The sequence below is a fragment of the Nicotiana attenuata genome, unplaced genomic scaffold (genome assembly GCF_001879085.1).
Source record: "Nicotiana attenuata strain UT unplaced genomic scaffold, NIATTr2, whole genome shotgun sequence".
NCBI classification, from domain to species: Eukaryota; Viridiplantae; Streptophyta; class Magnoliopsida; order Solanales; family Solanaceae; genus Nicotiana; species Nicotiana attenuata.
The window spans coordinates 35,692-60,018 of NW_017670608.1; the positions used below are offsets into that span (position 1 = coordinate 35,692).

At 41.0% G+C, this 24,327-nt stretch overlaps 1 protein-coding gene across 1 annotated transcript; it reads right to left on the reverse strand.

Annotated features, from left to right (window-relative positions):
* Positions 1-4,450: 4,450 nt before the first annotated feature.
* Positions 4,451-7,998, reverse strand: LOC109241473. Its single transcript, XM_019408212.1, has 2 exons — positions 7,078-7,998; positions 4,451-5,592 (listed from the first exon to the last, which is right to left on the reverse strand). The coding sequence occupies exons 1-2, from the start codon at positions 7,681-7,683 to the stop codon at positions 4,816-4,818; spliced, it is 1,383 nt and encodes a 460-aa protein (XP_019263757.1). The 5' UTR covers positions 7,684-7,998; the 3' UTR covers positions 4,451-4,815.
* Positions 7,999-24,327: the final 16,329 nt, after the last annotated feature.

The following is a 24,327-nucleotide window of genomic DNA, read 5'->3' on the forward strand; positions in this document are numbered from 1 at the left end:
GATGGTACTATTGACAAATACAAGGCAAGACTTGTTGTCAAAGGATTTAGACAGCGAGAAGGTCTTGACTATTTTGACACATACTCGCCGGTAACAAGAATTACATCCATTCGGATGCTAATAGCATTAGCCGCCTTGTATGGTCTTCAAATCCATCAAATGGATGTAAAAACAGCCTTCTTAAATGGTGATCTAGAGGAAGAAATTTACATGGACCAACCTGAAGGGTTTGTGGTTCCGGGAAAAGAAAAGAAGGTGTGTCGACTTGTTAAGTCCCTTTATGGACTAAAACAAGCACCCAAGCAATGGCATGCGAAATTTGACCAAACAATATTGTCAAATGGCTTTAAGATTAATGAATGTGATAAATGTGTTTACATTAAGAACATTCCAAATAATATAGTCATTGTTTGCTTATATGTTGATGATATGCTAATAATGAGAAAAGACATTGCCGACATTCAAGTTATTAAGTGTATGCTTGCTAGTAAGTTTGATATGAAAGACTTAGGAGTTGCCGATGTAATTCTAGGAATTAAAATCCAGAGGACTCCTCAGGGTCTAGCTTTGTCTCAATCACATTACGTGAAAATGGTACTTGAAAAATTCAAACACTTGGAATTTAGAAGTGCAAGAACTCCAATTGACTTAAATCATCATCTTATAAAGAATAAAGGTGAAAGTACGTCTCAATTGGAGTATGCTCGTGTGTTGGGAAGCTTAATGTACATCATGAATTGTACACGACCTGATATAGCTTGTGCAATAAGTAAACTTAGTCGATTCACAAGTAATCCAAACAAACATCACTGGGTAGCAATGAAACGAGTTCTGGGATATTTGGAATATACCCAAGACTACGCTTTGCACTACAATAAATATCCTGCGGTTATCGAAGGATATAGTGATGCAAATTGGATAACCGGCTCAACAGAAACAAAGTCCACAAGTGGATATGTTTTTACTGTTGGTGGAGGAGCAGTATCTTGGAAGTCTTCCAAACAAACGTGCATCGCTCGCTCTACAATGGAATCAGAGTTTATAGCTTTGGATAAAGCCGGTGAAGAAGCTGAATGGCTTCGAAATTTCTTAGAAGACATTCCGTTCTGGCCAAAACCTTTGGCTCCTATTTGCATACATTGCGATAGTGAGGCTGCAACAGGACGGGCAGGGAGCGTTATGTATAACGGAAAGTCTCGTCATATACGACGAAGACATAACACCGTTAGACAACTACTTTCTAGTGGAATTATCACTATTGATTATGTAAGATCAAAGGATAATATGGCGGATCCGCTTACAAAAGGCTTAACTAGAGAGGGAGTTGGGAAATCATCTAAGGGAATGGGACTATGGCCGAGGACAAGTCAACATGGCGGTAACTCTACCTAGAATTTTGGATGTTCCGAGATCTAGGTTCAAGGAGCTCAAACAAAGTTATGATTGACCGGTTCAACATTGTCAAAGTAAAATCTTTGGTCCCTTCTCGTGATGAAGACAATGTTCAGTAACAAGGATAGAACTTTACACGTTCTTTAATGATTACCTAAGTTTGATGTGGTATTTATCAAATAGTGTCAATCTAAAGGATTACACGTTTAGGAATCACCTATGTAAGTGTGAAGTGGAAGCCGCTTCAATGAGAATTCTGTAAGGCCAATTCTCTATGCACTTATGAAACCAGGCGGTGTTCATGGCTGAAACGAACACAACAATGAGAACCAAAGGACGGTTAAGGATTGGTTGGGTGACATATGGTTGTCTAGGTATACACTAAAGTTCGACGGTTCAAAGATATCAAATCTACCGATTGACCGAGTATATCCGACATATGTTCACTACGGAAAGTTCAAAGGGAAACCTACTTATCCAGATGCAATTAATCCTTACTTGCAAATCACACAGCTTTCATCTATGATCATTCTTGTTACAGCCATTCCCATTCATGTGGGGGATTGTTGGACTTTAAAGCATTGGGCTTCAAAGACTTTAAGCATTGGGCTTTAAAGTCTAAGAGTGTGAATTGGAAATGGTGGGAAATAAAATGGAGGAAAATGAAAATTTGAATGAAGTGAGCTTTTGTCTTGAACTTTGTCCCTCATTGGTAAGGGACAACTACATTTGTGTGTATATATATAGAATCACTTCTTAAAGCTCTTAAAAGGAGTTGAAGAGAATGAACCTCGCGCCGTCGTCGTCGCTAGCTCGGCTCGGCTTCGGCTTCGGCTTTGGATTTGGATTTGGATTTGTCAAATGATAGATCGATAAGATTAATTTTGGACAAAATTTATTTAATTAATTATTTAATAAATAATTAAATGTCAGTTAGTTAGCCGCTGTCCGGGCGTGACCGCGGTAGGACCGCGCCAGAACACTGCTGCAGATTCAGAAGGCCACTCTGGCCGCGGTCCTGGCGTAACCGCGGCAGGACGCGCAAACTTCTGAACAGACACCTTTTCCAGAACAAACATCACACCTCTTCCAATAATTGCCTATAAATTCTGAGGCATGGCTTCGTTTTTAACACACTGAAAAATTACAAAACTTCCTTCTTTCTGAAAATACTGCATTCTAATTCGCAGTCTCTCTCTCTCTCAAATTCGTAAGTGTGATTTTGCTCCATTTTTTGAGTTTGTTGGTATCCTGCAGTTTGTATTGCCACTGTTGCAGGAAGGTTTATTCTGTTTCATCCTGGGAGGATTTAATCCATTACCTTGGCAACGTGTGAGGGGGTTAAAATTCCTTAAGGACGCACAAGCAAACTGTGGACTCGGAATATTTCTAATTCTTTACTGTTTTCCAGTTTCTTTTATCCTTAAAATATGTTCACAAACACCATACAAAATCACTGTCACCCGAAGAAGAAGAAGAAAGATGAGAAAAAGGCATGAAGTTGTTTAAAAAGTGGGTACAAGTTAAAAATAAAAATAAAAAGTGGGTACAGGTTAAATAAGGGCTGCCAAATAGGGCGCCGGTGCAATTTTTGAAAACAATCCTTACAGGGCATTTAAATGGGGGGCATTTGCATCTATACCTGCTTTTTGGGTCACGTTTTAACTTATACCCGCTTTGCAAAAAAAAATTGCAAACGTACCCACTTTTCGCGTAACTTCAGGCATACGGGCCTGAAGTAGCAAAGGCAATCACGCAAACTTCAGCATTCTAGTAGACGGGCCTGAAGTAGCAAAAATTGTTGAACCAAGTGTTGGCTAAAGTTTTTGTTTGTAATTGCTGAACTTAAGCATTCTAGTAGCGGAAGTTTTGTTCTCTATTTGCTGAACTTCAGCATGTTTTAGTTGAAGTTTTTCGCGTAACTTCAGGCATACGGGCCTGAAGTAGCAAAGGCAATCACGCAAACTTTAGCATTCTAGTAGACGGGCCTGAAGTAGCAAAAATTACTGAACCAAGTGTTGGCTGAAGTTTTTGTTTGTAATTGCTGAACTTAAGCATTCTACTAGCTGAAATTTTGTTCTCTATTTGCTGAACTTCAGCATGTTTTAGCTGAAGTTTTGTTCTATATTTGCTGAACTTCAGCATGTTTTAGCTGAAGCTTTGTTATGTTTGTGATGAACTTCAGGGCTGAAGTTTGTTTTGTATTTGTTGAACTTCACCATTCTAGGAGTTGAAGTTTTTGTTTATATTTGCTGAACTTCAGCATTCTTAGAGCTGAAGTTCTAAAACAACAATGACAAGTTGTCATTAAGATCCAGTTGCTATAATGGAATTATCAGGAAATTCAGCATTAAGAAGAACCATCTTTAATTCTTTTTTGGGGGAATAAAATTTCAGATGTACTTAACGCAAAATTCATACCTTAGTGCTAAATCACTGTGTAGTTCATATTCAATTAATAATACTTACACAGAGTCTCATGTGTTTGAGAGAGAAAAGAAGAAGAAGAAGAGGAGGAAAAGAAAGGAGGAAGAAAGGAGCGCACAGGTAGCAGGAAGAAGGAGGCGCCTGAAGTTGTAAAAATTAGGGTATACGTTAAATAATTTAAAAAATATAAGTATAAGTTAAATAGGAGCGCCCTATTTTGGGCGCCCGTTCAATTTTTACTTTAAATGGTTGGACCAAGATCAACTACAAGCTTCTGGATTCGAGGCCCAAAACAAATTATGAATTTAGTAGCTCAGTGGCTTGAACCGATTGACATGGCAAACAACGTTGACGTTCGTTAACATGCATGTCCCCAAATACGTTCAATCTTTGAATTAGACTCCTCATTGTTTTCAAACTACATGTTTCATCTTCTAATTGGTTTCAATAATAGGTTAAGAATTCAAAGTTGTCTCCATACCGAGGCAATCAAAAAGATCTCATAACATGTATTATGCTATTTGCCATTTCTAGCTCATCTAACTGGTAGTAAAGATCATTTACGAAGCACTGCTTGTTTTAGATAAACATTTGTACCATCACACACAACTTAGAATAACAACAACTAAGATACCAAAACTGGAACCTGTTACCTTTTCTCTGCAATCCTTTCTCTACAAAGCTAAGCACTAGTAATATCCGTTGAAATATTCCAAAAAACATGTCTACAAAAACACCTAGGTATTTCTAGAACTCTTTTTTGTTTTCCCGAGCTTTCCTGAGTCGAGGTTCTATTGAAAACAACATCTCTATCTTCGCAAGGTAGGGGTAAGGTCTGCGTACCCCAAACCCCATTATGCGGTATTATATTGGGTACGTTGTTTTTTTTCCCGAAGAAGGAAAAAGGAATAAAGAATTGAAATATAGAAAAAAGCTGCGTGGAAGGCTAGAAACTATACATAGTTTACCTATACTATATTGGATTTTGCTTTGAAGTTAAGCAGATGCTGATAAGCCCAATTGACAAATTTGAGACACTGGAGGAGCCTCCCAATAAGCTGTCTTCTTCTTCATTTCTGCAAAATCCCTCACACATTGCTCCATTCTTAAATCTTCAACTCGCCTTCTCGCTGCAGCCAGTTTATCACCTGCCACTTCATCGAATAATTTCTGCCACCCGCTCTCCCACTCGGCATGAGCATCACAGAGCAGAAGGGTGTTATTGGCCCAATCGGTCCAGCTCCATCCTTTGTACAGTCTGTTCATTACCAGCCCAACGCAGTGGTCAGTGCATGAAGGTGTGCAAGGCCGGCACTTGGCACCACTTAATGGGCCTGGACTAGAAAGTGCTGCTACTGGAACACCAAAACGGGGTGGTGGAAAATCATAGCTACGATCCGATACAACGCAGAATGGGAGGCGCTTAGTGATGTAGGGAACTTTGTGGATAGTCAGTTGGGCCTTGAATGCGCCCTCTGAGTTGAGGAGATGGTATCCAGCTGAATCCAGCTCAGGAATCAAAGAGAGCCTCGAAAGAGCAACTACAGACGTGTTGTAGTCACCGAGGCCAAAGCGATCATTTAAGCCACCGTAGGATGAACCTGGAGGAACTAGGTAGGCACCTGGAATGAAGTCGTCGGGAGATAGTGGGGCGTTCCAGTAGCCATCAACTCGAGTACGGATTATCCAGTCATAAGTGAAGTTGTTCCGGCGTTGATGTGCTTGAATCATCGTTAAGCAGCCCTCTACTAGGTTGAAATATTGCAGCAGACCCTGCAATACAAAACAGTAAAAAAAATTGGAGTTTTGGGAATTAGAAAAAGCCTGTGTAGCTTATTAACATTCAAGCCTAGGGAATATGGCTATAAATGCTTCTTATTTTTCAATTAAGCAGATGTAGATATAGCATTAGTAGTGGACAACTTATGTATGTAAAAACTAACCTTGAATTTGCCTCTGCAACTATGAGCTAAGTGCTAACGAACTCTAAGATTCGCCTCTACAACAATGAGCTAAGTGCTAATGAACGCTAAGAAGCAAGGTTCTATAGTAGTATCTCATGAGGTACAACTAAACAATGAACCAGTGATCTATCATATAAAATGGTAAGAAAGATACCCAATACTACAATAGCAATTTAAGTCCAACCAGCGCAGGCAGTAGCACTGCTCCGAATTAGGTAAAGATTGAACTAGAGCAGTACTAGTTGCGCTCGAATTAGGTAAAGCTATACTACCATAAATTTAACATGCTCACATGTCAGACTAATAAACACCATATTTAAGATAAAACCTACTTTTCAAGTGCACTTAACACTAATATTCAACCATCATTAATCCGACAAAGGACTATTCGATTGCAAAATCTAATGAAATGGTGAACCATTCAATGGTGTTCCTAGTGAATACTTTCATTTTTCAATTAACAGTTCCCCTTCTCAAGTAACTAACACAGGGATTACGTGTCCTCAAATCCTCAACATTTTCTTATTTCTTCCCAACAAACCTTGGATGGTTTCAGGCTAGAGCCCACAGAATTGGTGAAGAAGCTCAGAAGGTAAACCTATAACAATTTGCACCTGAGATGCCACACCATCCAAACCAAATTTTGCCTACATTTTACCTACCTTCAGTATTATACGTCGTCCCTAACCTCTCTTCACTTTATAGAATCAACATTTGTTTAGGTGCCAGATTCATCACTCTGTGAATATTTCATCAGTTAACTCAATTCCAAACTAGTTAGTCTTAGCTATATAAATTGACAAACTCACTCTACTTTCTCAAAGTATTATGAGGATTCATCAAAATTAGACTTTTCTCGACCACGTACTTACTATCTCCCACCAGCAAATCTGCATGAGTTGTAACCCTGCCCACAAAAAATTAGGCGGAAGAGTAAAAATCACTGACTGTGATCTTACTGCAATTTCCCTCCTCAACTCGAACATAGAACGGTGGAGTTAGATTTCACCAAAGTATACGAAACCAAATACCAGAACAAGTGTCGACTGCTAACTAACAAGAGCCGCCAGCTACAACTACCATTAAAAACCTTCCAAAATTGGCTTTTAAGTTACTACAAATACACCATTAATATCTTATAATTGTTACGATCCTAAAAAACAAAACACTTATGCCACAAAACATTCTCCAATTGGAATCTTCTTAAACTAAAGCTAAATTACTAATTAAGCTAAACAAACAAACAAAATACCGTACATAAAAAACAAACAAAAAACAGAGAGTTTTTTTTTACCTGTATACCATTTGGTGAGTTGCGAGGGCTGAGAACTCGGACCTGAGACTCGGTCATGTTAATTGGTTTTGGCCGGAAAATTTTAACGGCGGAGATTCGCGGAGCAGCCTTTAACAAGGAGAGCTTATAAGCTTTAGAATCAAACGGGCTATGAAGATAAAGATCAGATTTCGGATATTCTTTCAGAATCTTCTGGATAATAGAAGGCCCAGTTAGTTCAAACCTACGAGCCCCACCCACTAAACACACTGCAATTCTAGACCGATCCAACTCCTCCTTCGTCGCCGGTTTATAAACCGGCGAAAACAACGGCTCATCATTTCTAGACCGAGTCTCCGATTGATTCGCAAAAACCGGCGGGAGTAAGCTAGACCGGTTCAGCAAGGAGTTAGGAGGAGGAGGAGGGGCATTATTGTTGAAAACGGATTTGAAAGGGGCAAAAGTGGAAAAGGGATTGTTGAAGGTGAAAGTGGAAGTGGTAATGGTGGGAATGGAGGAGAGAGAGAGATAAAAGAGGAGAGAGAGAGGAGGGAGAATTAAGAGTAAAAACTTCCAATCAAGATCTGAAGAAACCCATTTTGAACATTTTTTCAGCAGCAGCTTCATTTCTGGTTCTGGGTTCTCTCTCTTTGTTCGAGATCTTGGATTTCGTTTCTTCTTCTTCTCCCATAAATGAAAAAAAAAAAAAAAGTCTTCGTTCAACAAAAACTACTGCTAGTACTCAAACAGACTTGAGCGTTTAAGCCATGCACGCTAAATGAAGAAAAGGGTAGCGAGTAATATTGGACTTTTCAACTGCTAAGAAGGGAGGAAACCTGAATTTTATGAATGAACGTTGAATGACTGCTTTTTCTGGGTAAAGGTTCGGAATATTATTGTCAAAGTGTGATGATGAATCTCGATTGAAAAAAAAATAGAAAGAAAGAAAAGAATATGAATAGGAGTATATAAACTTATAATCTATTTATGATATTACGGGTTCGAGCAGTATAATTAGATGCTAGCTAGGATAAATTGTCTATATCATACCTTCTTGGTGCGGTCCTTCTCGAACTATGTGTGACAACAACAACAATAACGACCCAGTGAAATCCCACTAGCGGGGTCTGGGGAGGTTAGTGTGTACGCAGACCTTACCCCTACCCCGAATGAGTAGAGAGTCTGTTTCCGAAAGACCCTCGGCTCAAGAAGACAAAAAGACATAGACGACAATATTAGTAACACCACCGAAATAATATGAAACACATATGACAAACATGACAAATATGACAAATAGGAACGATATGAAATCAAGAAGAATGATACAAAGCAAAGCAAAAGCAAAATAGTATCCCTACCAAGCTAGTCTCACAAAGTTATGGTATAGGACAAGACTCTACTACCTCCTAACCTACAACCCTAATACTCGACCTCCACACGTTTCTATCAAGTGCCATTTCCTCGGAAATCTGCAACCTCGCCATATCCTGCCTAATCACCTCACCCACAGTACTTCTCGAACTCTGTGTGAGCGCGACATAATTCGTGCACCGAATTACCCTTTATATATTATGTTTATGTTTTTATTCATTACCTGAGAAAAATAATAATGAGTGTGATTGCATGCTATTATCCTAGACCCGACCATCGTTCTAACTTCCAAGTATAATAGCTTGTTTGGCCAAGTTTCTCCAATTCTAATAGCACTTTTTTTATTAAAAAAAAGTGTTTTATTTTCAAAGTTAAAGTATTTGACCAAGCTTTTGGAAGAGAAAAAAGTATTTTTGAGGAGAAGCACAAGCAGTTTTGGAGAAGCAAAAAAAAGTAGCTACTTTTTTTAAAATTATTTTTGAGAAAAATTACATTTAGAAGTAGTTTTTAAAAACTTGGTCAAACACTAATTGCTGCTCAGAAGTGCTTTTTAAATTAATTAGCCAAACACAAACTACTTCTCGCCAAAAACATTTTTGAAAAAAAAAAAAAGCATTTCTCAAAATAAGCTGATTTTTGCAGCTTGGCCAAACGAGCTATAAATATTTGTCCTCGATATTTATTTGATTTTAACACTTAATTAAAGTAAGAGTATATATTATTTAATAGTAATTTAATTATATATATGTGTGCGTGAGATATACATAGTAATTTTATTTATTTATCTATTTAGCGTAAATACCGAATACAGCAAAATAAGTGGATAAATCTGAAAAAAGTAGATGCATTCCTTTGTCCCAAAAGATAATGTAGTAGCTCAAAATTCAAATTTGTATTGTCATGACTCATGAGTTAAACGTTATTGCTATTCATTTGTGTTTTCAATAAAAGACATTCTTTCAAAATTTTGCATTCTCCTTTGTTTGTCCATAATTGACATTTTTTACATTGTCATTTTCTTTTTTCCATTTTCCGTTTTGTAAAATCTTTGCATGTTATGACCTTTTTTTTAATTAAAATCAATATAGCAAAAAATCGATTTACCTTTTCCTTGTTAACAGTGTTAAAAGAAAAAAAACTCAAAAGAGTATGAATGAAATGGGAAATATAATACTGAGTACAATAGGAGGAATAAATACAGGGAATAAAGGTTTGAAAAAGTGAAAATAATGCAAAACAGATCGAGCAATTGGCATATATTCTTTCTGACTAATCTCTTCTTAGTCCATTTAAATATTTATATTTGTAATCTCAATGCAGACGACATCAGTCATGTGTCATGGCTTAAGACTTGTGACAGATGTAATTAGCAAAAAATATTTATTTGACCAAACACCATAAAACATAGTAGTAAAATTATTGGTGGATTCTAAATTTTACGTGGGATAGGCCGCCACGTGTAGCTTGTCAAGTTGGACACCATTTTTATGAAGAAGCTTCTCGACAAGTGCTTGGTCACGGCTCATGCATTAAATATTGGTATATCACATCTTTCATGCTATCTATTATTATTCTATTTTAGTTTACCCAATTAAATATTAATATAAGAATAATTTTTTGAGACACTATTCTCTTCTCGAATATATATTTGTTTAATTTTTAAAATCATTGTATTGTTATAAAACAATAAATGAAGAAAGAAGAGTATTGCAGAGAAAAGTATAGAGAGAATTCTTATTGATATTGGATGAATTACAATGGAATAGAAACCTCTATTTATAGGAAAAAGTGACTTAGCCACCAAGCAATGAACCCTAGAATCTCTCTACATATAGACATTCACCATAAATACAATTCTATTTATAACACTCCCCCTTGAATGTCTATTCAACAGATAATGTGCCTCGTTAAAACCTTAATTAAAATAAAACACAGTGGGAAAAAAATTCTAAAGAAGGAAAAAGAGTACACATATCTAACAATACGCCTTTTGGTTGCCTCGTTAAAAACCTTGCAAGGAAAACCCAGTGGGACAAAACCTTGTAAGGGAAAAAGAGTACAACGCGTATTAACTCCCCCTGATGAGAGCATCAACTCACATCCTTAAGCATTTGCATTCCAATCTTGCGCACCATCCTCAAAAGATCTTTGGTGGAGATTTGATGAACAAATCAGCCATATTAACTTGAATGAATATATTACACCTTGAAATCATCATTCTTGATACAGATGAATTATTTTCATATGATCTTGTTGGAATCGTCAGTTCAATATCTTCACATAGAGGTGAAAACTCTTGCTATCATATTATCATGCATATAGTTATAGCAAGATACATTTGTGGACAAATTGCACTGAGGATGTAGTACTTCATGACCATATATTCTATATGCTTTAAGCAATTTAAATCCTTCAGGGATTGTTAAGTCATATAAGCCATATAATAGACTTTAGATGCATATCAAGTTTTCATGTCATGCTAGACATATAAGATATCGAAAACTGATTGCACATACCATTGACTTTATACTTTCAAGTGATTTGAACTGCAGGTCCAAAAACTTGTTGTGATGACCCAAACGGTCATCACTTGTTTTAAATTAAATTCTATGACTCCGAGGCCTTGAAAACCTCATTTAGAGTCACCTCAATTTGCGTGCGCAGTCCGGGCGCATAGCCGGAAAGCTTAAATGAGAAACTGTGTGAAAAATGATAAGTTTTGACTATAAAATGAACTAATTTGACCTTGGTCAACGTTTTGGGTAAACGGACCGGGACCCGTGATTTGACGATCCCGGAGGGTCCGTAGGAAAATATGGGACTTGGGCGTATGCCCGGAATCGAATTCCGAGGTCCCAAGCCCGAGAAATGAATTTTTGAAATAAATTGTTTTCTGAAATTGTTTATAAGGTTTTGAAATGAAACTTGATTAGAACCTGATGGTATCGGGCCCGTATTTTGGTTCCGGCGCCCGGTACAGGTCTTATGTAAGATTTAAGACGTTTCTGTGAAATTTGGTGAAAAACGACGTCGTTTGACGTGATTCGGACCTAATTGGGGAAAATTTAATGTTTTATCAAGTTTGAAAGAATTCATGGATTTTGAGGTCTAATTCGATGTTTATGATGTTATTTTGGCGATTTGATCGCACGAACAAGTCCATAGGATATTTTTGAGGATGTGTGTATATTTGGTTTGGAGCCCCGAGGGCTCGGGTGAGTTTTGGATAGGCCACGGGTGCATTTTTGAACTTGAAAAAAATCTGGTATTTCTGATCTGCAGGCTTTGCATTTGCGAAGCAGGTCTCGCAGCTGCAAATGCGAGCCTTGCATCGCAAATGCGAGAAGGGGGACTGTGCAGCTTGATCGCAAATGCAACCAAGTGGTCTGCAAATGCGAATAAGGGCCGACACTATGGATCGCAAACACGAAGCCCGGGATTTTTTGTTAAAGTGTTCGCAAATGAGAACACTATCTCGCAATTCCCACATCCGCAGGTCGGGGTTCGTAATTGCGAACCTCTGTTCGCATTTCCCACAACTGAGACCTGCATTTTTCTATACTTAGCCGATTTTAAGTCATTTTTCACATCTTTTTCAAAATACAACTCCTTTGGGCGATTTTCCAAGAACAAGTCTTCTTCCAAATCGATTGTAAGTTAGTTTTTACTCATTTCTTTCAATCATTAACATCTTTTAACATGATTTCAACCTAAAATCAAAGATTTTCATGGGGAAAATTGGGTGTTTTGGGTAGAACCTAGGATTTTCAAAAATTGGGGATTTGGACCTCAATTTGAGGTCCGATTTCAAAACAAATTATATATTTGAGTTCGTGGGGGAATGGGTAATCGGGTCTTGGTTCGAACCTCAGGTTTTGACCACGTGGGCCCGGGGGCAATTTTTGACTTTTTGGGTAAAACTTTGGAAAACTCATTTTCATGCATTGGGGTTGATTCATTTAGCACTTATTGATGTAATTAAGTAATTTGTGATTAGATACGAGCGAATTGGCGGTGGAATCAAGGGGTAAAGCTATAATTGAGACTTGAGTTGTGTTCAAGGCATCGAGATAAGTGTTTGGTCTAGCCTTAGCTTGAGGGATTAGGAGTTGAGTCCTATTTGCTATGTGGTATTAGTCGTGTACGACGTATAGACATGGTGACGAGTATCTATACATTGGTGTCTAGCATGACCGTGAGTCTTTATATTGTGAATATCTTGATTTCATTGTATTCTTCATGCTTTGCTGATGATTTATAGTTGTTGTGGAAAGTTTGTGGAAGGAATTGAGACCTTTGAACATCTTGGAGCATTGGCTCAAGTTATATTATGAATTGTGAAATTATATGAGATGATTGAACCCTTTGGAGCATTGGCTCGAGTGGTAAAGCGAGTTATGAAGTTTAAGTGAAAGATAGAGAAAGAGTTATTGAAATGTTCCCTTGCCGGAATTTAATTATTTAATTGTTGTTCCCTTGCCGGGATTTAATTATTTAATTGTTGTTCCCTTGCCGGTATTTAATTGTTTAATTATTGTTCCCTTGCCGGAATTCCTATATGTTCTTGTTTATTTCCCTTGCCCTTGTTTGTGATTGTTGTTTGGGTGAGGAAGAGTGTTAAAGCACGAAGGGTGATGCCGTGCATTGTTGATATTGTGAGGAAAGAGTGTAAAGCACGAAGGGTGATGCCGTGCCGCACAATGTACCATTCCGTGCCGATTCTATTGATTATATGTGAGGAAAGAGAGTAAAAGCACGAAGGGTGATGCCGTGCACATTTTATCATATAATTGCTTTGGTGAGGAAAGAGAGTAAAAGCACGAAGGGTGATGCCGTGCACGTTTTTGTTATATCATTGCTTGGTAAGGACGAGAGTAAAAGCACGAAGGGTGATGTCGTGCACTTATTGATTTCTGATTCTTTATCGATGTTTGAGTTATGTTGCTTCCTTCGTTACTTGATGACTTTTACTCGGAATTATTATCTTCCCCACAGCACGCTCCCCCTCCCATATTGATTGGTTATCTTTGTATCTCTGTTCTGTTGTATATATATATATATTTATGTGGTAGTCTGGTTTAGCCTCGTCACTACTTCGCCGAGGTTAGGCTAGGCACTTACCAGCACATGGGGTCGGTTGTGCTGATACTACACTCTGCACTGTGTGCAGATCCCGGAGCAGCATTTGGTCATCAGCAGTAGATTGGGAGTTATCCTTCAGTCCGAGACTCCGGGTAGCCCTGCTAGCGTCCGCAGGCCCGGCGTCTCTTCTATCAGTTTTTATGCTCTGTTGTCATTTGTACTCGAGACAGACCATGTTCCTTTCTTTCACACACTTATTTGTAGTAAATCCTAGATAGTCCGTGGATGTTGTGACACCAGGTTCTGGTTAGAGGCATGTGTTGGTCTTCAGGATGATTCGGTTTTATATTTATTTAAGACTTCCGCTAATCTTCATATTCCGCTGTTATTTAATTGTTTATTTTTTGTTAATTTAATTGGTTAAAAAGGAATTAAAAACAAAAGAGTTTAAAGATTTTTAAGTTCGTGGCTTGCCTAGCTTCTACGAGTAGGCGCCATCACGACTCCCGAGGGTGGGAAATTCGGGTCGTGACAAGTTGGTATCAGAGCTCTAGGTTGCATAGGTCTCACAATTCACGGACAAGCTTAGTAGAGTCTGAGGGATCGGTACAGAGACGTCTGTATTTATCCCCTAGAGGCTACAGAGTTAGGAAAAGTTTCACATTTGTTCTTTCTTGTCGTGCGGTTTGGGTTCACAATGCTGATCGAATTTCTACTCTGTTCTTTCGCAGATGGCGAGAACACGCGCTTCCTCATCTAGTCCGAGCCCCCAGCAGCTCCCATGAGGGGCGGAGGGCGAGGCCGAGGCCGTGATAGAGGCCGAGGCAGGGGCAGGGCTCAGCCCAGGGTAGCAGCACCCGTAGCGGAGCCTCAGGTCGATTTTGATGACGAAGTTCCAGCCCCAGCAGTTCCGGTGGGCCCAGCTCAGGTCCCAGAGGGGTTTATTGCCACCCCAGTTCTTCAGGATGCTCTGGTCCGCCTAGTGGGCCTTATGGAGAGTGTCACCAGAGTAGGTTTACTTCCTGTAGCACCAGCCGTCTCTCAGGCTGGAGGAGGAGCCCAGACTCCTGCTACTCGCACTCCGGAGCAGGTAGCTCCCCAGATTCAGACTCCAGCAGTTCAGCCAGTTGGAGCAGCTCAGCCGGGTGTGGTAGCCCAGGCCGGTGATGGAGCAGCTATGTCTGCCGATGCTTTGTGGAGATTGGACAGGTTCACCAAGCTCTTCACTACTACCTTCAGTAGTGCATCTACCGAGGATCCCTAGGATTATCTGGACAGCTGCCACGAGGTTCTTCGGAACATGGGTATTGTTGAGACCAATGGGGTTGATTCCGCTACATTTTGCTTGTCTGGATCCTCCAAGACATGGTGGAGGGATTATTGCTTAGCTAGACCAGCATGATCGCCAGCCTTGACCTGGGAGCAGTTCACGCAGCTATTTCTGGAGAAGTTTCTCCCTATTACACAGAGATAGGCCTATCGGAGGCAGTTCGAGCGTCTCCAGCAGGGATCCATGACAGTCACCCAGTACGAGACCGGGTTCATTAATTTGGCTCGACATGCTCTTATTATACTTCCCACTGAGAGGGAGAGAGTGAGACGGTTTATTGATGGACTCATCCAGCCGATTCGTCTTTAGATGGCCAGAGAGGCTGGGAGTGAGATATCCTTCCAGGAGGCGGCCAATGTGGCCCGGAGGGTTGAGATGGTATTATCACAGGGGGGTGGTCATAGGGCAGACAAGAGACCCCGTCAGTCAGGCAGATTCAGTGGTGCCTCGTCTGGAGGCGGAGATTCGTATGATAGAGGTCATCCTCCTAGGCCCTTTCAGTCAGCACTCCAGGTTTCTCACGGTGCTTCGGGTGGCCGTGGTTCTCACACGCACTATTCTGATCAGCAGCCCTTCAGTGCACCGCCAGCTCCTATCAGTGCACCGCCGCTTTAGGGTTTCCGGGGTAGTCATTCAGGCCGACCGGGTTAGCAGTCTCAGCAGCCGAGGGCTTGTTACACTTGTGGTGACATGGGTCATATTTCTAGGTTTTGCCCTCGAGCACCGAGTAGCTCTCAGCAGCAGGGTTCCCGTGCCATGGTTCAGGCACCAGGTGTTCCACAGCCCGTCCAGCCAGCTAGAGGTGGGGGTAGAGGTACTAGAGGTGGAGATAGAGGTACTAGAGGTGGAGCTCAGGGCGCTAGAGGTGGAGGCCAACCAGCTACAGGCCGTCCCAGAGAGGTAGATCAGAGTGGTGGGGCCCAGCCCCGATGTTATGGTCTTCAGGCCAGGCCCGAGGCTGAGGCTTCAGATGCAGTTATTACAGGTACGGTTCTGGTTTGTGATAGAGATGCTTCAGTGTTATTTGATCCGGGGTCTACGTATTCGTATGTGTCATCTTATTTTGCCCCGTACTTGGTCATGCCTAGTGATGCATTGAGTGTTCCTGTTTATGTATCTACACCGGTGGGTGATTCTATTGTGGTCGATTGAGTCCATCGTTCTTGTATTGTGGTGATTGGGGGTCTTGAGACTCGTGTAGATTTATTGCTTTTAGACATGGTTGACTTCGATATTATATTGTGGATGGACTGGTTATCACCTTACCACGCTATCTTGGACTGTCATGCCAAGACTGTGACCTTAGCCTTACCGGGTATGCCTCGTTTAGAGTGGAGAGGGACTCCTGGTCATTCTGCTCGTAGTGTTATCTCTTATGTGAAGGCTCGACGTATGGTCGAGAAGGGGTGTTTGGCCTATTTGGCGTATGTTCGTGATTCTAGTGCTGAGGTTCCCTCTATTGATTATGTGCCCGTTGTTCGTGAGTTCCCTGAGGTTTTCCCTTCAGACCTGCCGGGTATGCCACCCGACGGGGATATTGACTTCTGCATTGATCTGCTTCCGGGTACTCAGCCCATTTCCATCCCGCCGTATTGTATTGCGTCGCCTGAGTTGAAATAGTTAAAGGAGCAGTTGCAAGACTTGCTTGAGAAGGGTTTCATTAGACCCAGTGCTTCGCCTTGGGGTGCGCCGGTGTTATTTGTTAAGAAGAAGGATGGGTCAATGAGAATGTGTATTGATTACCGGCAATTGAACAAGGTTACAGTCAAGAATAAGTACCCGCTGCTGAGGATTGATGATTTGTTCGATCAGCTTCAGGGTGCCAAGGTATTTTCCAAGATTGACTTGCGATCTGGCTACCATCAGTTGAAGATTAGGGCATCCGATGTCCCTAAGACAGCTTTCCGCACTCGGTACGGGCATTATGAGTTCTTGGTTATGTCATTCGGGTTGACAAATGCCCCAGCAGCTTTTATGGACTTGATGAACCGAGTGTTCAGGCCTTATTTGGACTCGTTCGTGATAGTCTTCATTGATGATATATTGATATATTCCCGCAGCCAGGAGGAGCACAAGTAGCACCTTAGAGTGGTTCTTCAGACTCTGAGGGATAGTCGGTTATATGCTAAGTTCTCGAAGTGTGAATTCTGGTTGAGTTCAGTTGCATTTCTGGGTCATGTTGTATCAGCAGAGGGTATTCAGGTGGACCCAAAGAAGATTGAGGCAGTCAAGAACTGGCCTAGACCAGCATCAGCTACAGAGATTCAGAGTTTCTTGGGATTGGCAGGCTACTATCGTCGGTTCGTGGAGGGGTTTTCTTCTATTGCAGCCCCTATGACCAGATTGACCCAGAAGGGTGCCAAGTTCAGGTGGTCGGATGAGTGTGAGGCGAGCTTTCAGAAGCTCAAGACAGCTCCGACTACGGCACCAGTGTTGGTTTTGCCCACAGGTTCAAGGCCTTATACAGTTTATTGATGCTTCCCGTGTTGGGCTTGAGGCAGTGTTGATGCAGGATGGCAAAGTCATTGCCTATGCTTCGAGGCAGTTGAAGATTCATGAGAAGAACTATCCGGTTCATGATTTGGAGTTGGCAGCCATAGTTCACGCATTGAAAATTTGGAGGCATTATCTATATGGCGTGGCATGTGAGGTGTTTACGGATCACAAGAGTCTTCAGTATTTGTTCAAGCAAAAGGAGTTGAATTTGAGGCAGAGGAGGTGGTTGGAGTTGTTGAAGGATTATGATATCACCATTTTATATCATCCGGGAAAGGCCAATGTGGTGGCCGATGCTTTGAGTAGGAAGTCAGCCAGTATGGGCAGTCTTGCTTATATTCCGGTCGGTGAGAGGCCGCTTGCTTTGGATGTTCAGGCTTTAGCTAATCAGTTCGTGAGACTGGATGTTTCGAGCCCAGTCGTGTGTTAGCTTGCATGATCGCTCGATCTTCATTATTGGAGCGTATCCGTGATCGGCAGTATGATGATCCCCATTTGTGTGTCCTTAGAGACACGGTGCAGCGCGGAGGTGCCAGGCAGGTTACCTTAGATGATGATGGAGTTTTGAGATTGCAGGGTCGAGTATGTGTGCCTAATGTGGATGGGCTCCGAGAGTTGATTTTGGAGGAGGCCCATAGCTCCCGGTACTCTATTCATCCGGGCGTCGCTAAGATGTATCAGGATTTGCGGCAGCATTATTGGTGGCGTAGAATGAAGAAGGATATCGTAGATAATGTGGCTCGTTGCTTGAATNATTATTGATAGGCTGACCAAGTCAGCGCATTTCATTCCTATGCCAGTCTCCTATTCTTCTGAGATGTTAGGTGAGATCTACATTTGGGAGATTGTTCGCCTTCATGGTGTTCCCGTATCTATCATTTCGAACCGGGGTACACAGTTTACCTCGCGTTTCTAGAGAGCAGTTCAGCGAGAGTTGGGCACACGGGTTGAGTTGAGCACAGCATTTCATCCCCAGACGGACGGGCAGTCGGAGCGGACTATTCAGATTTTGGAGGATATGCTCCGAGCTTGTGTCAATGACTTTGGAGGTTCGTGGGATCAGTTCTTGCCTTTAGTGGAGTTTGCCTACAACAACAGCTACCAATCGAGCATCCAGATGGCTCCTTATGAGGCTTTATATGGTAGGCGGTGTCGGTCTCCGGTTGGATGGTTTGAGCCGGGAGAGGCTCGGTTGTTGGGTACGGATCTGGTTCAGGAGGCCTTGGACAAGGTCAGGATCATTCGGGATAGGCTTCGTTCAGCTCAGTCCAGGCAAAAGAGTTATGCGGACCGCAAGGTTCGAGATGTGGCTTTTATGGTCGGTGAGCGGGTATTGCTCCGAGTGTCGCCTATGAAGGGCGTGATGAGATTTGGGAAGAAGGGCAAGCTTAGCCCTAGATTCATTGGTCCATTTGAGATTCTTGATCGAGTGGGAGAGGTGGCTTATAGACTTACATTGCCGCCGAGCTTATCAGCCGTGCATCCAGTGTTTCATGTGTCCATGCTTCGGAGGTATCACGGCGATCCATCCCACGTGTTAGATTTCAGCACTGTCCAGTTGGACAATGACTTGTCTTATGAGAAGGAGCCGGTGGCTATTCTAGACCGGCAGGTTCGTCAGTTGAGGTCGAAGAGTTTTCCTTCTGTTCGTGTTCAGTGGAGAGGTCAGCCTCCTGAGGCATCGACCTGGGAGTCCGAGTCTGATATGCGGAGCCGTTATCCCCAACTTTTTCCCGACTCAGGTACTTCCTTCTTATGTCCGTTCGAGGACGAACGGTTGTTTTAGAGGTGGAGAATGTGATGACCCAAACGGTCATCACTTGTTTTAAATTAAATTCTATGACCCCGAGGCCTTGAAAACCTCATTCAGAGTCACCTCGATTTGCATGCGTAGCCCGGGCGCGTAGCAGGAAAACTTAAATGAGAAATTGTGTGAAAAATAATAAGTTTTGACTATAAATGAATTAATTTGACCTTGGTCAACGTTTTGGGTAAAAGGACCCGGACCCGTGATTTGACGGTCCTGGAGGGTCCATAGGAAAATATGGGACTTGGGTGTATGCCCGGAATCGAATTCCGAGATCCCAAGCCCGAGAAATGAATTTTTGAAATAAATTGTTTTCTGAAATTGTTTATAAGGTTTTGAAATGAAACTTGATTAGAACCTGATGGTATCGGGCCCGTATTTTGGTTCCGGCGCCCGGTACAGGTCTTATGTAAGATTTAAGACGTTTCTGTGAAATTTGGTGAAAAACGAACGTCGTTTGACGTGATTCGGACCTAAATTGGAAACTTTGATGTTTTATGAAGTTTGAAAGAATTCATGGATTTTGAGGTCTAATTCGATGTTTATGATGTTATTTTGGCGATTTGATCGCACGAACAAGTCCGTATGATATTTTTGAGGTTGTGTGTATATTTGGTTTGGAGCCCCGAGGGCTCGGGTGAGTTTTGGATAGGCCACGGTGCATTTTTGAACTTGAAAAAAATCTGGTATTTCTGATCTGCATGATTCGCATTTGCGAAGCAGGTCTCGCAAATGCGAGCCTTGCATCGCAAATGCGAAAAGGGGGACTGTGCAGCTTGATCGCAAATGCGACCAAGTGGTCCGCAAATGCGAATAAGGGCCAATCGTAAATGCGACACTATGGATCGCAAATGCGAAGCCCGGGATTTTTTTTGAAGTGTTCGTAAATGCGAACACTATCTCGCAATTCCCACATCAGCAGGTCGCGGTTCGCAATTGCGAACCCCTGTTCGCATTTCCCACAACTGAGACCTGTATTTTTCTATACTTAGCCGATTTTAAGTTATTTTTCACATCTTTTTCAAAACACAACTCCTTTGGGCGATTTTCCAAGAACAAGTCTTCTTCCAAATCGATTGTAAGTTACTTTTTACTCATTTCTTTCAATCATTAACATCTTTTAACATGATTTAAACCTAAAATCAAAGATTTTCATGGGGGAAATTGGGTGTTTTGGGTAGAACCTAGGTTTTTCAAAAATTGGGGATTTGGACCTCAATTTGAGGTCCGATTTCAAAACAAATTATATATTTGAGTTCGTGGGGGAATGGGTAATCGGGTTTCGGTTCGAACCTCGGGTTTTGACCACGTGGGCCCGGGGGCGATTTTTGACTTTTTGGGTAAAACTTTGGAAAACTCATTTTCATGCATTGGGGTTGATTCATTTAGCACTTATTGATGTAATTAAGTAATTTGTGATTAGATACAAGCGAATTGGCGGTGGAATCAAGTGGTAAAGCTATAATTGAGACTTGAGTTATGTTCAAGGCATCGAGGTAAGTGTTTGGTCTAACCTTAGCTTGAGGGATTAGGAGTTGAGTCCTATTTGCTATGTGGTATTAGTCATGTACGACGTATAGGCATGGTGACGAGTATCTATACGTTTCTGTCTAGCATGACCGTGAGTCTTTATATTGTGAATATCTTGATTTCATTATATTCTTCATGCTTTGGTGATGATTTCTAGTTGTTGTAAAAAGTTTGTGGAAGGAATTGAGACCTTTGAACATCTTGGAGCATTGGCTCGAGTTATATTATGAATTGTGAAAGTATATGAGATGATTGAACTTTTTGTAGCATTGGCTCAAGTCGTAAAGCGAGTTATGAAGTACAAGTGAAAGATAGAGAAAGAGTTATTGAAATGTTCCCTTGCCGGGATTTAATTATTTAATTGTTGTTCCCTTGCCGGGATTTAATTATTTAATTGTTGTTTCCTTGCGGGATTTAATTGTTTAATTGTTGTTCCCTTGCCGGGATTCCTATATGTTCTTGTTTATTTCCCTTGCCCTTGTTTGTGATTGTTGTTTGGATGAGGAAGAGTGTTAAAGCACGAAGGGTATGCCGTGCATTGTTGATATTGTGAGGAAAGAGTGTAAAGCACGAAGGGTGATGTCGTACCGCACGATGTACCATTCCGTGCCGATTCTATTGATTATATGTGAGGAAAGAGAGTAAAAGCACGAAGGGTGATGCCGTGCACATTTTATCATATAATTGCTTTGGTGATGAAAGAGAGTAAAAGCACGAAGGGTGATGCCGTGCACGTTTTTATTATATCATTGCTTGGTGAGGACGAGAGTAAAAGCACGAAGGGTGATGCCGTGCACTTATTGATTTCTGATTCTTTATCGATGTTTGAGTTATGTTGCTTCCTTCGTTACTTGATGACTTTTACTCGGAATTATTATCTTCCCCACAGCACGCTCCCCCTCCCATATTAATTGGTTATCTCTGTTCCGCTGTATATATATATATATATATATAACTGCACAGGTTTATGTGGTAGTCTGGTCTAGCCTCGTCACTACTTCGCCGAGGTTAGGCTAGGCACTTACCAGCACATGGGGTCGGTTNTATTGTGTACTTTGTTGTCTCGTGAATTCGTATTAATTGTTGCGTTTGTTGGAGTAATTTCATTTGGAAGAACTGTTAATATAATGAAATGGGAGCGGGTGGTACGCCTACCACGTGATATAAGGAAATGGGAGCGGGTGGCACGCCTGCCACGAGATACAGGAAATGGGATCGGGTTGCACGCCTGCAACGAGATGTGTACTGACAGTGAGATCTACCTTTGTTTCTTTCTTATTCTTGTTAGTGGTTGGAGTTTGATTCCCTTATAGTTCTCTTGATAATCTGTTTTTACCTGTTATTCCCCGAAGCATGTTTCCCCCTCTCACCTTTATTTCTTTATTTCTACTTTACTCTCCGCTGTACATTATATAACTGCACAGGTTTATGTGGTAGTCTGGTCTAGCCTCGTCACTACTTCGCCGAGGTTAGGCTAGGCACTTACCAGCACATGGGGTCGGTTGTGCTGATACTACACTCTGTGCTCTTTTGCACAGATCCAGGTCCCGGACAGCAGTAGTAGCTCGGGAGCCAGCCTTCAGTCCATCGAGACTCCGAGGTAGCCTTGCACGCGTCCGCAGGCCCGACGTCTCCTCTATCTTATATTTCATTCTGTTATCTCATGTTTTCGAGACAACAGTGTTGTATTTCTTTCAGACGATTGTATTTAGTACTCTTAGATAGTCCGTGGATGTTGTGACACCAGGTTCTGGTTAGAGGCATGTGTTGGTCTTCAGGATGATTCGGTTTTATATTTATTTAAGACATCCGCTAATCTTCATATTCCGCTGTTATTTAATTGTTTATTTTTTGTTAATTTAATTGGTTAAAAAGGAATTAAAAACAAAAGAGTTTACAGATTTTTAAGTTCGTGGCTTGCCTAGCTTCTACGAGTAGGCGCCATCACGACTCCCGAGGGTGAAAAATCCGAGTCGTGACACTTGTCTTTCATATGAAACCAATTATATTCGAATTACGCCTCTTCTATTTGGCCAATATTTTTGTGTATGTATTCGGCAGACTTAAAATTCTCATCTATACTTAGCGCTTTCATAGATGTCGTCGACGAATATTTTATATTGGTTCCAACCTCCTTTTTTTCATAAAGACATAACATAGAGATCTCTTCATTCATATATTTAGGTACCTAAATCTCTCTTGAGATTTTATGAAGTGTTATGTCATGTGATCTTATAGATCACTTCTCCTTATTATGATCATTTTGATCATTTGCTCATCTTCTTTATCAAGATGTTTATTTGAAACCGATTCGTCTATACGCTTTAAGCTTACCATAGATTTTGTCCTTCTAGGACTTAATAGGAGCATCTGCAATGAGAATATAGTTACTTCCTTTGGGCCAGCAAATGCGTTTGACATGCTTTGCAATATATTGCAAATGAATTATCCTTTTATGAACTTCAAGTTCATATTATCTTATTCGAGGATCTATAAGTACAAATGATAATTCATTCCACGTAACTTTTTCTCAACTGTTTATCATGTCTCCCCCTCATGTTAGAAAAACTAACTTGTTTCCTCAACTTTGAGAACCCATCTTTGTACGTTATGGTATTAAATATACCTCGCACATCAATAACAATAAGATGGAATTATTTGGTTCCTGACCCTGAACCACTTGTGAGGGGAGAATGTAATATACTTCTGTATATAACCTATATCAAACTGATATAGATAACTTTGTTCTCATAAGCAATAGTTAGCTATTAAGTGGAGGCACTTAATAAATCATTTTGCTAAACCAACTGTGATGTAAACCAACTTATCAAGATGAACTATCTTGAATAGAAAATCTGGAAATTATGCTCTAAATCAAATTATTGAGCAAGTTACCTCGCAAACACCATGTTGCGGGTTAATAATAGTTGCACATGTAACCATCTCATAGATGCATCTTATGTGGTATACATGGCAGATGAATGGGCACATATTCACCTTTGATATTTTCAGCATTCATGGGATTCAATCCCAATATTACTTGGTATATTAATTAAGGGAAAGGGGTCAAAATTGCCCCTCTACTATTGTTTATTAGTTGCTTGTGCCACCCGTTACACTTTTCGGTCCCTACCGTTAATAAAGTTTGCAAAATTACCCCTAACCCTAACGTCCCTCCACTGTGGCAACTGACCCATCAATTTTATATCCATGTCAGCTTTCATGTCAGCTACCATGTCATCGACCCCACCAAAATTAAAACCCTAACATAAACGACCCCCCACTCCTCACTTGTCCACCCTTTCTCTCATCTTCTCTCCCTCACCTCATAACCAAATCGCCGGAAACCATGGCATTTTACCAGAAAATATTCAGCGGGCAGAACTAACCTCCACGGTACTGGCTCCCTTCTTCGTCTCCTTTCTCCTTCTTCATGTTTCGTCATTCAAACAGCAACCCCGTTCTCCGGCAAGAAATTCAAATCAACTCACACAGACAAAAATTGCCGATAAGATTAAAAGCCATCAAAGTATTACTACCGTAGCATTACTCAATGCAGCCATGTCAGATCTTGTTGGCAAATACCCATTTTTAGGCATAAAAAATATTTCTTCTCTTCATATCTTGCTTGATTGCTCTCATGGAACCATTGAAG